This window comes from Rutilus rutilus (genome assembly GCF_951802725.1).
Source record: "Rutilus rutilus genome assembly, chromosome: 15".
Lineage (NCBI taxonomy): Eukaryota > Metazoa > Chordata > Actinopteri > Cypriniformes > Leuciscidae > Rutilus > Rutilus rutilus.
In genome coordinates, this window is record NC_140220.1 from 32,887,868 (window position 1) to 32,900,967 (window position 13,100).

Here is a 13,100-nt window from a genome sequence, read left to right on the forward strand (position 1 = left end):
CAAGACATTGATAAACTAATGGAATGATTTTGATCGAATTTATTCAAAACAGAATATCAAAGCAAGGTTTGAGTCATATTAAAATTCTTTATTGATATTTGGTCAGTACATGAAAAGGATTGAAATCAGAACTTAACAAGATACATCTCAAAAAACTACACACAAGTCAAACAAAATTGTTTTCTCTCGTCATGTAGAGGAACAAAAAGTTCAACATCAGGAAACTAAGGACTCTCTGAACTTGCAGCTTCAAGACTTAATTGAGCTTTTATGATACGATACATCACACGTAGCTAAATTATTTCAGAGTTCTAACGAGAGAGAGCAAATGAACAGTACAGAACCAAGTGTTCATATTACTTTTGACAGTGGAAAATGGTTTAAAAGTCATTCATTAAAAAAAATTCAAATATACAAACACAATGTTGCTTTTTTTATAAACATAATCAGCTCTGAACATCTTGCAAATGCACTGAAACAGGTTATGATGGGAGGTCGGGTAGAAAACAAAAGTGATGCGGTTGACCATTTCTCAAACAAGAACTAACTGGCCTGAAGTGTGTGACTTTCTTGTTTGTCATGAGTTACTTAAAAAATGAACAAATCTTTAAGAATGTTACAAAACAGACCCTGTGGAGGCATTGGAGGTGTTGGTGGCAACTGTTGCTGCAGATGAGTCCAGGCCATTCTGAGTGCTGTGCCGCGTACCCGCAGTCCTGCTGCCTTTGGAGACAGCAGCGGCCTCATGGGAGTCAGCATTGGAGTCTGTATCATTCGAGTGCTGGGTCACTGATGTCTCACTGCCCGTAGGTGAGTCCACGCTCTCATAGCCTGCGCTTAGCTGAGTCACGTACCCTTCTCCACCCCTCTGGCTCACAGCATCTTCTGAGTGGTTGGAGAGTTTTGACATGCCACCATGGGTGGGGCTGGAGACAGAGGGCGATGGTGGGTAATCTTCATCTGCGCTGCTTGCTTCCCTATACAGACCGGAACCAGACACGCCCCTCTGAGACGAGTTCCCGTTGGCGGGTCCATTGGACACCCTTCCGCAGTCTTTCCCCACATTTGAGCTTGAGGTGTTCATAGGTTCACTCTGAATGGAAGGTTCGGAGGCCGTTGAAGGGGAAGTTCTGCTCGGACCAGCTCCACTAGAAGTGCCTGGGGTTTGGTTAATCTGAGTCATCTGCTGCCTTGTCTCCCTCAGCTGCTGCTGAAGAACCAGAATGGTGCTCTGCATGCCCTCCACCTCCTCATCCAGCTGAATAATGAAGTCATTCAGCTCTGGACCACATAGAATGCAAAGGAACAAATAAAGTGAGTGAAGTCGATGTCTGTTTAAAACGAACCATGAATGGAGTGGATGAACGGAGAAAGGCTTTGGCTCACCATCTTGGCTGCTCTTGAGCTCTTCGCTGTACTTCTTCTGCAAGGCGAGCTCGGCCTCCAGCTGGGCGATGCGCCCCTGAGACAGCTGCCTGCCCAACTCCTGATTCTCCTGGATCAGCATGCGACATTTCGCCATCAGCTTCTTACCAGTCTGGCTGCAAGGGAAACAAGTCTAACATCACATCGTGAACATGGCCACAGGGTCAATACAAGTGGCCACTGCATTATGAACCAACCAGAAAGAGTTTACAACAAACTCTCCATTGACCAGACTGGTAAATATTGTTGACCAGTAGAGTTTACAAGCACCTAAGAAAATGGCTTAGTTCTGCAGAAAGCAGTATTCTGAAACTAGTAAACATGGTTTAACACGCTTGGGTTTCTGTCAGAGAATGGGTCTCATTTAGACATGTTGACGCATAAGCGGCGTTTCTTACAGCTTTTTGAAAAGTGCACATGCATGAAAAAGATCAGACAACTAAAGTAACAACAGACTGGAGAAAGCCAATTACCAATCATGCCCAATGTATAAGCATTTTAGGAATGCACTTCTACCACAGTGCAAGCAAGCGCAATGACTGATAAGCAGTTTCCTTGTGTGCATGTAAACGGTCAACGACAAACAAGAAAATCAAGTAACAGTTCAAACAATTCTGGGAAGAGCTGAGTGAACAGTCATCAGACCAAATCAAGTTTCACCATCAAGTGCAATACATCTGAACACATCTAGCATGGAAGCATTCCAATAGGCCATTGACCAAGTTGCAAAACCAAATTCATTCAGAAATCTAAAAGCAGAGATGTTCACAGATTCAATTAAAATGAGTACCTACCTGTTAATCTAAAACCAGCTATGAGCAACAAGGCAATGATTGCATTAAGGCTTAATGCTATTTTGTGACTGGTCATAAACTAAATGACAGCATGTAAAAATTGTGTTTTTCCCAAATTTTCCCAACAAAAAGCAATGCAATTTCTTGTATTATCATTTGAGATAAAATAACTGCAAAACTGGATGTGCAAGAGCACGTCATTTAAATCAGCAGCATATTTGACTCTTCTATTTTGGGTTAAGTAAATGCAACCCTTTTCTACTGAAAACTCAGCAGAGACTGTACTGATATATTGATATACTGTACAGAGATGCATTCAGTACCATTCAACCTTGAATTTAATGGTCACTTGGATGCTTTGGTGTCAAATACAGTAGTTAGTAATACTACTGTCCTCAAAATAAATGACTTGAATAATTTCACCATAGAAATTGCTGGCATTCAACATTTAAGCGCAAATAAAATGTGAGGTAAAAATGGACTATTTCCTTAAACTGGTTCAACATCTTCTCTGGACATTCTGCTGCTAACCTCCAATGAAATTTCTGATGAATCATTTAATGCCACTTTAGAGCAGACAATATTTCAAAAGACTTGGTAACAAAGAAAATTACCGTAACCAAGTTGTTTTCATAGATTTGCAAAGAAGCAGCTCTAAAACTACTCTTGAATCACACAGATTTTAAATGCAGCTATAAAGTCAAAATGTACTCTCGCCATAAAGTAACTACCGAGCAAAATACCTGCGAAGGAATTAAACGTGACCCCGAGAGAAATTAACAAAGTCATTAAAATCCTCACTGGGTGAAAGCAAAATAAAAAGTGATTAGAAAGGTGCACAAGTTAAAGTACAAATGATCATACACAGACATTTGAACAGCTTGAATAGTTTCCTCTAACACACATTGGACATTTGCATTCACATTGAAAAGGACAATTATGCTTGCATCTGCAGCAGCGCAACAGCCAATTTAAAATTATTACCAAGTCGGTCAATTCATTTGAACCACACTGCTGCAAACGCAAGGTGCATTTTCAGAGCAAAACAAAGTATAATATTAAGAACACAAAAAAGTAAGTGGTTTAAGACACTGTACCGTATGTCGCACCTGTGAGATGAACATATATCAAAGTCTTTGCAGATCAGAAAGTCTGATTCCTTCCCCAAAGTCTTACATCATAAAGGCTTCTGCCCCCAAAGTCTTAAGATTGCTTAACTCCTCCCCCATTTCATTGGATCACACTACATTCCCACCTCCCTTTTACATTCTAGATTCTTAACCAGAGTCTCAAGGTGTCTACGATGGAGTTTAAATGGGGACATATTCCTCCGCAACACATTTAGTAGGGCCATGTCATGTTTTAAATGTTCAATCAGTGATCTTTAAACTACAGTTCAATCAGCTCCAGAGCCAACGCTTTGCTCAAGTCTTTCATAGGCCGCCTTTTTTGTTACAGGAAGCTTTCTAACATGGGCTGTTGGGGCTGGAAGGGGGGCGTTTCCGACGTGACCACCTCTTCAGGAACAGTCCCGATTCCTTCAGGCTTCTGTACCATGAGGGGTGTGGGGGGGGAGAAAGAGCTGAAACAAAAGTGTCACCTGACCAAAACTGTCGTGTTTTGTTCTGATTTTTACATTACGGTGTGTGTAATAGCAGGGCAATACGAAAGAAAAATGTCTTTTGTTCTGAGCTTTGGCTTTAAAGTCTGAGTCTCGTTGTGAGCAAAACATTTCAGTCTTCCCCCACCATTATCTGCACTCCTGCAGAGGAGAAGGTGGGGGTTGAATCAGGAAAGTCTTGACTTTTTGTTTGGAGGGGGAGTTATTTTAGTTTACCTATCAGGTGTAAATTTCCAGGCACTCAGTTCATTTTGGGCTTGCTCCAGTTTGTCTTTAGTCTGTTCCAGTTCAGCCTTCATTTTGAGGAAAAATAAGTTGATGGCTGGGTCCACCATGGACGATCTCAGCTGAGCTGCACTCGGTTGCTGGACTTGCTTCAGGTACTGGATTTGGGTCTGCAAGGTAAGAGAGACCATTAGAATGAATCTCAGCATGTAAAAAATGACAAATATCACCTTCAATAAAAGCAAATGATGCCCAGTAAAAAAAAAAAAAAAAGGACTCTTTAGCTCTGAATATTATATATATATGGTTTGAAAACTCCAGACCTTTACAATTCACAACATTTGGTTAATAATAATACTCCATGCCAGCTTCTGTGGCTATTTCCATGGCGAGAAAAATGTATGTTAGAACAAAATCGATTTTTAATATCATTTGTGCCTGCAACGATTGTAAAAAATGAGCAAAACTGACTGTGAAAGTTGCACTTAAAAGTGCAAAGCTGTAGTCATCCACTATCCCACATTCTCCACCAAAATTTGCTTTCCTTTTTGTTTGCTGTTGCCATGTTGAAATGCTGGAAACAATATTTCTCATTTCTCCTTCCGTACAACAACTTTGATTAATTGCAGTGAGCATTTGTATGACTAACATTTGGAAACACATTTGACTAGAACACAACAGCAGTTATTACTTAGATAAATATCCAGTGATGCTTCACAGACAAGTCAGTACCAAAGGACAAATTCAACTGCTGCTTGTAAAATCTTTACACTTATATTCATTTAAATTCTACATCCACATGCTTCGGAAATGGAAGCATCTACTACAGTCCATCCGAAACACTCTTTATCATTCAAGCTGATTAACCTATTTCCTCCAATAAGAACTGACCATGAAGCAGAAGTAAAAAAGGAGATGTAGTAACAACACTTACTGTACAATCTTGCATTTCCTGCTCTTTAGTAGCAAGCCTCATGACCAGAATGTTCTCCCTGCGTGCAGATTCCTGCTGTTGCTGCTTCAACTTCTCCTCAGACTCTTTCAGGCCTGTCACATCATTGGCTGCAAACATTTCAACATTAAATAGGTGCATTAGTTATCAACATTTGTTAACACAAAGATGGAATACTCTTAGCAGGAGTAAACCACTGAAGACTATTAATAATTCAGAACATCTGGGATGTACAAACTTACAGTTTAAATCAGCATATTTCGCCTCAAGCATCTGGACATAAGCTTCATGCTGCTTCCACCTACACCAGGAACAAAACAAATCAGCTTTACAATCAGGAAAGCTTCAACATACATATACCCTCAGAGATGATTGCACACCTAGTACAGAGCTCCTCTCGGGTCAGGGTCTTCATGTCAGATTCACTAAGGCGAACCTGCAAGGACAATAAATAAAGAATGAAGATTTATAAAGGGGTCTTGTTGGCGGTAAGAGATTCATATAATCAGATTAGACTGCGACAATGAGCTCACCTTCTTCGGGAGAGGTTCTTCATTGGTCATTCTGATCCCTGTGGAGCACAGAAGCACACAAATCAAGCATTCGGTGAAACAACTCAAAGATACACAGGTTTTTCAAGCCACAATATGCAGGAATGGTCTAAAGGCAGTTGCGTGGATTTCACACGCCTACACATGTGCAATTACAAATATAGGCCATGAAGGCGAGCGATTCGCTCGTTTTAATAGAATGCAACAATTACAATAACAAAATGCCTTTTGAAATCAAGCATTTGTAATAATTCATTAAAAAAAAATAATGATCGTAAAAACGCAGTGAATATGGAGAAAATCAGTTGTTCGGTTGGAAAAACGAAACTGCTCCGTTAATCGGGTTTACTGCTAAAGCATTTCATGCACCTTTTCCACGTTTATTATTTTTTTAAAACGAAACAGCAAAGTAATCTGATCGGACTCCAACGAATTTAGCGTATCATTGTGTCAAAAAACAAAGTTAACCTTGTTCATGGAAAAGGAGTTCGCCAGTTAAACACAGTTAAAGAGTGTTAAATACGCTAAACGCTACGCGCTGCAAACAATCGCGCCAATCTGATAGTCTCACGATGCACGTTACTGTCGGGGGGGAAATGTGAAGCTTAAGTTGCCGATAATGCATGTTTTTCTTAAAATAAAGTCACTAAATTACCGTGAAAGGACGCGGAGGAATAAAAATGTGCCGGCGCCTTCTTGGAGCAGTTTCGCTGTCACAAAATGGCGGAGAAGGAAGAGACTCTCCCTCTCCGAGAAGCAGCACTTTTTCTGGAATAACTAAATAAAAACTCTAACACTTACCAGACCCAATTCACTTCGACCAGAATGACGCGTATTCTTTTCCAATAAGAGATCTTAAGTGCTTATGTTGAATTATATGTTTCTCGGAAGGGGGACAGCTACGATTTGTATTTAAACGGAGTGGAACCCGTCCGCCATGACCAGCGTGTGCGCGATGTTGTTCAGCCGCACAGCATCAGTGTGTTCGCGCGAGCGCTGAGGGGGAGGAGCACGTTACCATGTAGTGTTGTTGTTGCCATGTTGCAGTTGTACTCAGTGAGAAATCGGGTCTCTATCATTTTAGTTAATAGTTAAATCAATGTGATAATTATACACAAACGTGTATATAAGTATATGCAAACTACTTAATTATATATATATATAAGTGGTCGCTAATTTTAGATTTGTTTTCCAGACCATTTTGCGTGTTTAACTTGGAGGATCTGGCCACACTGGCATTTTAATGTTAACTTTACGTTGATGTTTACCAGATACATGTATGTGTTTTTCATTACATATATGAGGAAACTATAGATTCCTTCGTCACACAAAGGCTTGAGAAATTATTAATCCACAGTTGGTTGCTCTTGCTGTTATTTCGATATTGCTTATCCATATTGCTCAATTACTTGGATTAAATGAGGGATATCATTGGTTTTTACAATCGTCACAAACCATGCATTATGTTCTTAAATGAATCCATTTATTTTACAAACTACAACTCACTGCAAAGTAAGGCCTAGAATGACTGGCTGGATTATACCAATTGGCACAGGGGGTGCACGGTTTTTGCATCCTCTTTAACTTACACAATACAAGTTATATATCTCAGCTGAACGAAATTAATGTTTTATACAGCCTCTTGTAATATTTTACATGTACAAATCTTTACGTTTCAGTCCATAACCAAAGAAAAAAGACATACTTTTGCGTCTGACCCCTATTTTGATGTAATGGTACGCTCTAGTCCAAGTTGAAGTTGAATTTCAAGGGCAGGTTGTAATGGAGCGAGTTTAGGGTTGTGCATGTGTTGTTACATGACGGACTAGATTATGCTGTGCAGAGTCGGATATGCCCGCAGGTAAAGCTAAAGTCTGAATCAGCTCTCGTATTGTATGTGCATCTAACTAAATAAACGGTGTGGTTTATTAAATCAGCGGTATCAATAAACTGCGCACTTTTATGTGTTTGGTAGAGCGACCAAGCTAACAGCATCATACTATTAGTTTGCGTAACTGACATTACGAGTGCAATTTTAATCAGTGATATGGTAGATCATTTTCATAGCCTGATATTTGTTGATTTAGAGTTGTGTACGTGTATTATCGGCTGCCAGACAACAGCTTAGCTTGTTATAAATATCTAATCCATGTGTAGAGCTAGATTTTATTTGAACTAACCAAAACTGTTTTGTCAGTCGTAATGAACTTTATTTTCTGATAAATCAGAAGGCACTCAATCAGTTCAGCTTCATTGCAGCTTTGGTGGAAATAGATCATAATAAAACTACAGTTTTATATATATAAATAGTACTTCAGAGTACTCTGCCAAACTAATATATATATATATATATATATATATATATATATATATATATATATATAGTATATAGATATACATTATATAGTTTTTTTTTTGTTTGTTTGTTTTTTATGCTAGGACACCCACATTTGATGATCTCTATATATTTTTTGTGTGTGTAAGGACTCATTTGTATCCTGTGAGGAAAATACTAAGCCTTATTTTATAAAAATTTTGAGCACTCTATAAAATGCATTTTGTAAATCCATGTACCCTATTTCAAAAACCTCTGCTCTGTCACCTGACTGTGACCATGTAGCAACAATCCAGTGTGAACTCAATTCATCCCAGTAATCCCACATTTTTGACTGTTACCCTGCCAAGTTGTTGCAATACTTGGATCCCTCATATAGACAAATATTTAATAATCTTTATTACTATTCATTCTAGGTGCGCTGCCACCTTGAACCCTATTTTGGGTGCTGTGTCCTCTAGACAGAAGCACACACTCCCTGACCTCCCGTATGACTATGGTGCACTTGAGCCTCACATCTGTGCTGAGATCATGCAGCTGCACCACAGCAAGCACCATGCAACATATGTCAACAACCTCAATGTCACTGAGGAGAAATATCAAGAGGCACTGGCCATGGGTAAGTACAAATGCTATTGCTTTTTATCATAAATGGGCCCGATATTGGTTCTTCAGTTGCTGGCCATTGTAAGAAATTCCAGAATTAAAATATTATTATTGTTAACTAAAACTATTAAAAATCGCTTTAATTGTTTAATCAAATAAAATATTAGATGAAAACCTTACCATAAAATATCTAAAACCTTCACCTAAAAATTTAAATATAAAAGCTAAAATGTAAATCTAAAAACCAAAGCTAATTCAACATCTTAATTAATAGTATACCAATAATACTAAAATTACACTGCTTTATACACCTCATTTCCTCAGACAACTTGAGGTTCACTTACAAAGTAGGCCAATATAGTTTTCATAAATGGTTCAGTGGAAAAAATAACTTACTTCATTCTAATGACTTAGAATTGTCTTCATTTCATATAACAAGTCTTCAGGTTTGCTCTTGCTGTTACAGGTGATGTGACGACCCAAGTCTCCCTTCAGCCTGCATTGAAATTTAACGGTGGTGGTCATATTAATCATACCATATTCTGGACAAATCTGTCCCCGAACGGTGGAGGAGAACCACAGGGTGAGAGATTTCAATCAGCTTACCCCGGACAACTGTCTTAATGTGCATGTGTACACGTGAATGGATGTCAAACATGATGAACTTATATTCATACTGCTATTTCTTGTCATTTATTAAGTATATAATTGTATATGAAAAGCCTTTGTTTCTTTCGTATTACAGGTGAGCTGTTGGAGGCCATTAAGCGTGACTTTGGTTCATTTCAGAAGATGAAGGAGATGATGTCAGCTGCCACAGTGGCCGTTCAGGGCTCAGGCTGGGGCTGGCTGGGCTTTAATAAAGACAGTGGAAGACTGAGAATTGCTGCTTGTCCTAACCAAGACCCTTTGCAGGGCACTACAGGTAAATATTCCTTAAGGAATGGTAGAGAATAGATCTATTTTGGTACGGTATGAATCCCTAGAGTTAACACTATTTTTTCCATACACTCTTAACAAGACCCTCAGTGTATACACATAAAATGCTCCAAATGTATTCACGACAGTCGACCATATCCACCTTATTTTTCAATGCATCCGATTCATTAGCTGCTATAGGTAAATAACTAGAAGAATATCAAAGTGCAGTAAATGGTAAAACTATTTGCACTACAAATCAGTGTATTCATAGTTACAACAATACATTAAAATAATATGGTAAGAAATTCCATTTTGCAGTATAAAGCAGCACAAGCTGTTTTGTACAGCTAAAAAATAACTGGAAGCATGTGACACAGGAAGCCAGACACATTCAATTTACAAATGGCTGCGACTGCTCCTATATTAAAAATGTGGCTTTAATATACCCTGTTTTCTTCTTAAATTTGAGGTCTCGTCCCACTACTTGGGATAGATGTCTGGGAGCATGCATACTATCTTCAGTACAAGAACGTTAGACCGGACTACGTTAAGGCCATCTGGAATGTTGTGAGCTGGGAGAATGTCAGCGAGCGTTTCCAAGCTGCAAAGAAATAAATTGCAAAAAAACAACAACACAATGTCCATTTGTACCTTCGAAGCGCACAAATATCCAGACCACATTACAACCATCAAACTTAACTGAGACTCTAGAGAGGCTTTATGGTTCTTACACACAGAATTGTGCATTGTAACTCGTAGCTTGCATTTTTGTTGAGTCGAAATCGAGAATATGTACATTTATGTTATCAGTACATGCAAATTAAAAGATCATTTGAACTGAAGTAATCTTTGATGTGTTTTCTTGTTTTGTTTTTATGGATTTTTACCCTAAATAACATATATATATACAAATCCTTTTTTTTTTTTACATATTTTTATTGAAAAACATGGAGCATAACAAGAACATTTCCAAAAAACAAAACATTTTATATATATTTTAACTATCTTCCCACCCACACCCTCACCCTCAGCATCCAAAAAATCAGTTACACAGGTATAGAAGTTATTATACAAAGGCTAAGACAGACATGTCCACATATTTTCAAATACATAAGCACATCATATATACACATATCAATCAGTGGAGTGAGAGGTATCTAATATTGCCTGTATCGATATTTGGTTATTTTCCAGAAAATGTATAAAAAGATCCCATATTTTATGGTAATCTTTATAGTTTGCCCTTTATACTGTAGGTTATTCTTTCCAGTGCAATACAATGTGACAGATCTTTTAACCAATGATCAATGGATGGACCTTCTATGTTCTTCCAGTAAAATGCTACTAAACGTCTACCCTAAATAACATTAACAAAATATTAATAATATAAAACATATTAAAATAGAATGTATGCAAGTTATATTACTAATATAAATCATATCAAACTGAATTATTTTAAAGTTGAGCATGTTATTCAGTGCAGTGAGACTGGGATTTGTTAAAATATCTTTTTGATAAACACAACAGATGCTTTCACATTGTTAGACCTTTCATTTAGAAGAGTTTTAAGTGTTTTCTTGAGGCAACAGCAGAGGGTGCCAAATACAAGCAGGTTTAAAATATATGGAGGGCTTTGAAAGAATGGCTAGATACCCAGACTTGAATGGATTTTGCTGTGATAAAATCCCCCATAACTATTCTTCCACAATCTGAAGGTGACGTGACTGTAGTGGTGATTGTTTCTGTCAGTTCTTTTGTCTTTCCCACTGGCAGATGATTTTAAGAAGTGGCCCTCATGTGGCTTTTGAAATCAAATTGTTCTTTATTAGTGCTTTATTACTAATTTCAGCATTCGTTTATATCGTGAGGGAAAATTTAAGAGACAAGCTGTCCAAAGCACAAGCACTTTTGAGATATAGTGGGCAAGTTTCTTTTTTGTTTCATATCTTAATCAAATTGTTCTGACAGGTTCTGACCAAGTCGAGACTGTCCTTTGAAAAGCATTTCATCGGTTCTTTTATTTCCTTTAAAGTGAAAATACAGAGAAAACTTGTGATGGCTTTAGAGTCTCCTCCAGTAAAATGATTTTATTGTTTTCCTGCAGGTTTATGCATTTGCTGTTTGGCGATATTGCATTAGCAGTTGACAGTTTTCCTTTTGTTATTGGCCAGACTGAGCTTTTTGATCCAGAGGGGCTCCCTTTGAGTCCATGTGTTTGGTGCAGTAAGTTAGAGCCCCGAAAACACGACCCATGAGGATGCTGAACACAAATTGAGTTTCATACGCCCGCTCTCAACCCGTTTCGAGTCCGATTTCTCTCGGTGACATTTCTTGCATTCGGCGCAAATTAAATTCGCTTCTAATGAAACGTGAAATTTGCTATTAGTAACTTAAGACGATTAGGTTCTGAGTCATTGAACTGAGTGTGTGTGAGATTGATCCAGAAGTCCTCAGGCACTGACTTTACTTTGTTAAAGCCCTGTGATCTGCCAAAGCCTGATGTCATTCATCATCAATTCACTGTGAGAGACACATTTGATCACTTTAGAAGATGTTCGGGTTGTGGCTTCCATGAGGGTTCAGGTGCAGCAGAAATGTCAAACGTTTTGTCCTCAAATTCTGCCTGCTCATTGGAAAAACCCTTTAATGCTAGTCTTTTTGGCATGTTTTGGTGTGGCCTACTTTTTGCCTCTTAAATTCAGAGTGCCAGAGTTTGCTTCCTTCTACCATGGCTCGTAAAGTAGACAGGCTTGCAGTCAAGAGTAGAGTTTCTTCAGCTTCTGGAAGGAAAGAAGGAAAATACCAACTTCTATTCATCAAGCTCAACCCTCCCTCTTTTACCAACCTATCTGTCTGCTGCTCATTTTCTAACACCACCCTCTCTTTTTCCAAGATCGTTGTGACCCTTTTTCCTGTTTTCTCTTAAGCACTGCTTTTTTCTTCTATCTTTCTTGTGGTCTCCTAACACACCATATAAATTAAACGTTTTAGTGTTTTCCATAATAGATTGATTGTGCTGAAAACGTCAAAAACCGACAGCCTTTTGTCAGTAGCACGACCTCCGCCTGCTCTCTTAATTTCTTTTTCTTGTACTTACTAACTTAAATTTCTCTCTCTTTGCCAGGAAAAAAAAAAGTGTCCATGATCAAAGATATTTGCACATGCATTTATTTAAAACTCCCATCTAACAGAAATGCATATTGCTTCTCTTCTCTTGATGATTGACACACAGTGATTTTTCCACTCTTGCCATATCACTTGAGTATGTTTGCTTCTACACTGATACGCAGGATAAATGTTCCTCTCAGACTTTAATATGCTATTTCTGAAAATAGCTTTTCATTAAGGACTGTTGCGTATAAATGGGAACATGTCTGCTCTGTAATCATAACAGAGGAGGCAGAAAATGAATCTTTTGACCCTCAGCTTGATGTTATTGTCTGTTCTGCACAGAATAAATGTTTTTCCACATGATCTAGTGACTCTTTGAGCCATGCCGTGGCGTGTTTCTTTTCGACATATTCTCTATTTTTATTGTTGATAGATGAACAAGGCGCGTTTGCCCGACCACAATTACCAATATGGTGCTTCTAATGGAAGGTTTGGGTTAGGGAACAGGACCGTGTTTTCTTTGCGTTAAATAAAGTGTACCATTATTATTTCTGAAAGC

At 38.4% G+C, this 13,100-nt stretch overlaps 2 protein-coding genes across 6 annotated transcripts; one reads left to right on the forward strand and one right to left on the reverse strand.

Moving 5' to 3' along the window:
* Positions 1–73: 73 nt before the first annotated feature.
* On the reverse strand, positions 74–6,634 carry wtap (WT1 associated protein). Of its 5 annotated transcripts, none has more exons than XR_014629979.1 (8): positions 6,370–6,559; positions 5,551–5,588; positions 5,398–5,453; positions 5,260–5,318; positions 5,000–5,127; positions 3,329–4,235; positions 1,387–1,541; positions 74–1,281 (listed from the first exon to the last, which is right to left on the reverse strand). XR_014629979.1 is itself a non-coding variant. In XM_084432748.1 (8 exons), the coding sequence occupies exons 2-8, from the start codon at positions 5,578–5,580 to the stop codon at positions 617–619; spliced, it is 1,272 nt and encodes a 423-aa protein (XP_084288874.1). In that variant the 5' UTR covers positions 5,581–5,588; positions 6,370–6,634; the 3' UTR covers positions 74–616. The 5 variants fall into 5 exon arrangements, 3 of the variants coding, with proteins under 3 accessions (XP_084288874.1, XP_084288876.1, XP_084288875.1); XR_014629980.1 differs by having other exon boundaries at positions 3,317–4,235; XM_084432748.1 differs by having other exon boundaries at positions 4,057–4,235; positions 6,370–6,634.
* Positions 6,635–7,295: 661 nt separating this feature from the next.
* sod2 (superoxide dismutase 2, mitochondrial) lies at positions 7,296–10,272 on the forward strand. The gene is made up of 5 exons (XM_084432751.1): positions 7,296–7,429; positions 8,320–8,522; positions 8,976–9,092; positions 9,255–9,434; positions 9,900–10,272. The coding sequence occupies exons 1-5, from the start codon at positions 7,401–7,403 to the stop codon at positions 10,043–10,045; spliced, it is 675 nt and encodes a 224-aa protein (XP_084288877.1). The 5' UTR covers positions 7,296–7,400; the 3' UTR covers positions 10,046–10,272.
* The last annotated feature ends 2,828 nt before the right edge of the window (positions 10,273–13,100 follow it).

Excerpts from the sequence above, each read along its gene's own strand:
- wtap (XM_084432748.1), bottom strand. The coding sequence starts at position 5,580 with ATGACCAATGAAGAACCTCTCCCGAAGAAG. Across the intron at positions 5,454-5,550 it reads AAGAACCTCTCCCGAAGAAG|GTTCGCCTTAGTGAATCTGA; the intron begins GTGAGCTCATTG and ends TTGTCCTTGCAG. Across the intron at positions 5,128-5,259 it reads GAAATATGCTGATTTAAACT|CCAATGATGTGACAGGCCTG; the intron begins GTAAGTTTGTAC and ends AAATGTTTGCAG.
- sod2 (XM_084432751.1), top strand. The coding sequence starts at position 7,401 with ATGCTGTGCAGAGTCGGATATGCCCGCAG. Across the intron at positions 7,430-8,319 it reads AGAGTCGGATATGCCCGCAG|GTGCGCTGCCACCTTGAACC; the intron begins GTAAAGCTAAAG and ends TATTCATTCTAG. Across the intron at positions 8,523-8,975 it reads TCAAGAGGCACTGGCCATGG|GTGATGTGACGACCCAAGTC; the intron begins GTAAGTACAAAT and ends TTGCTGTTACAG.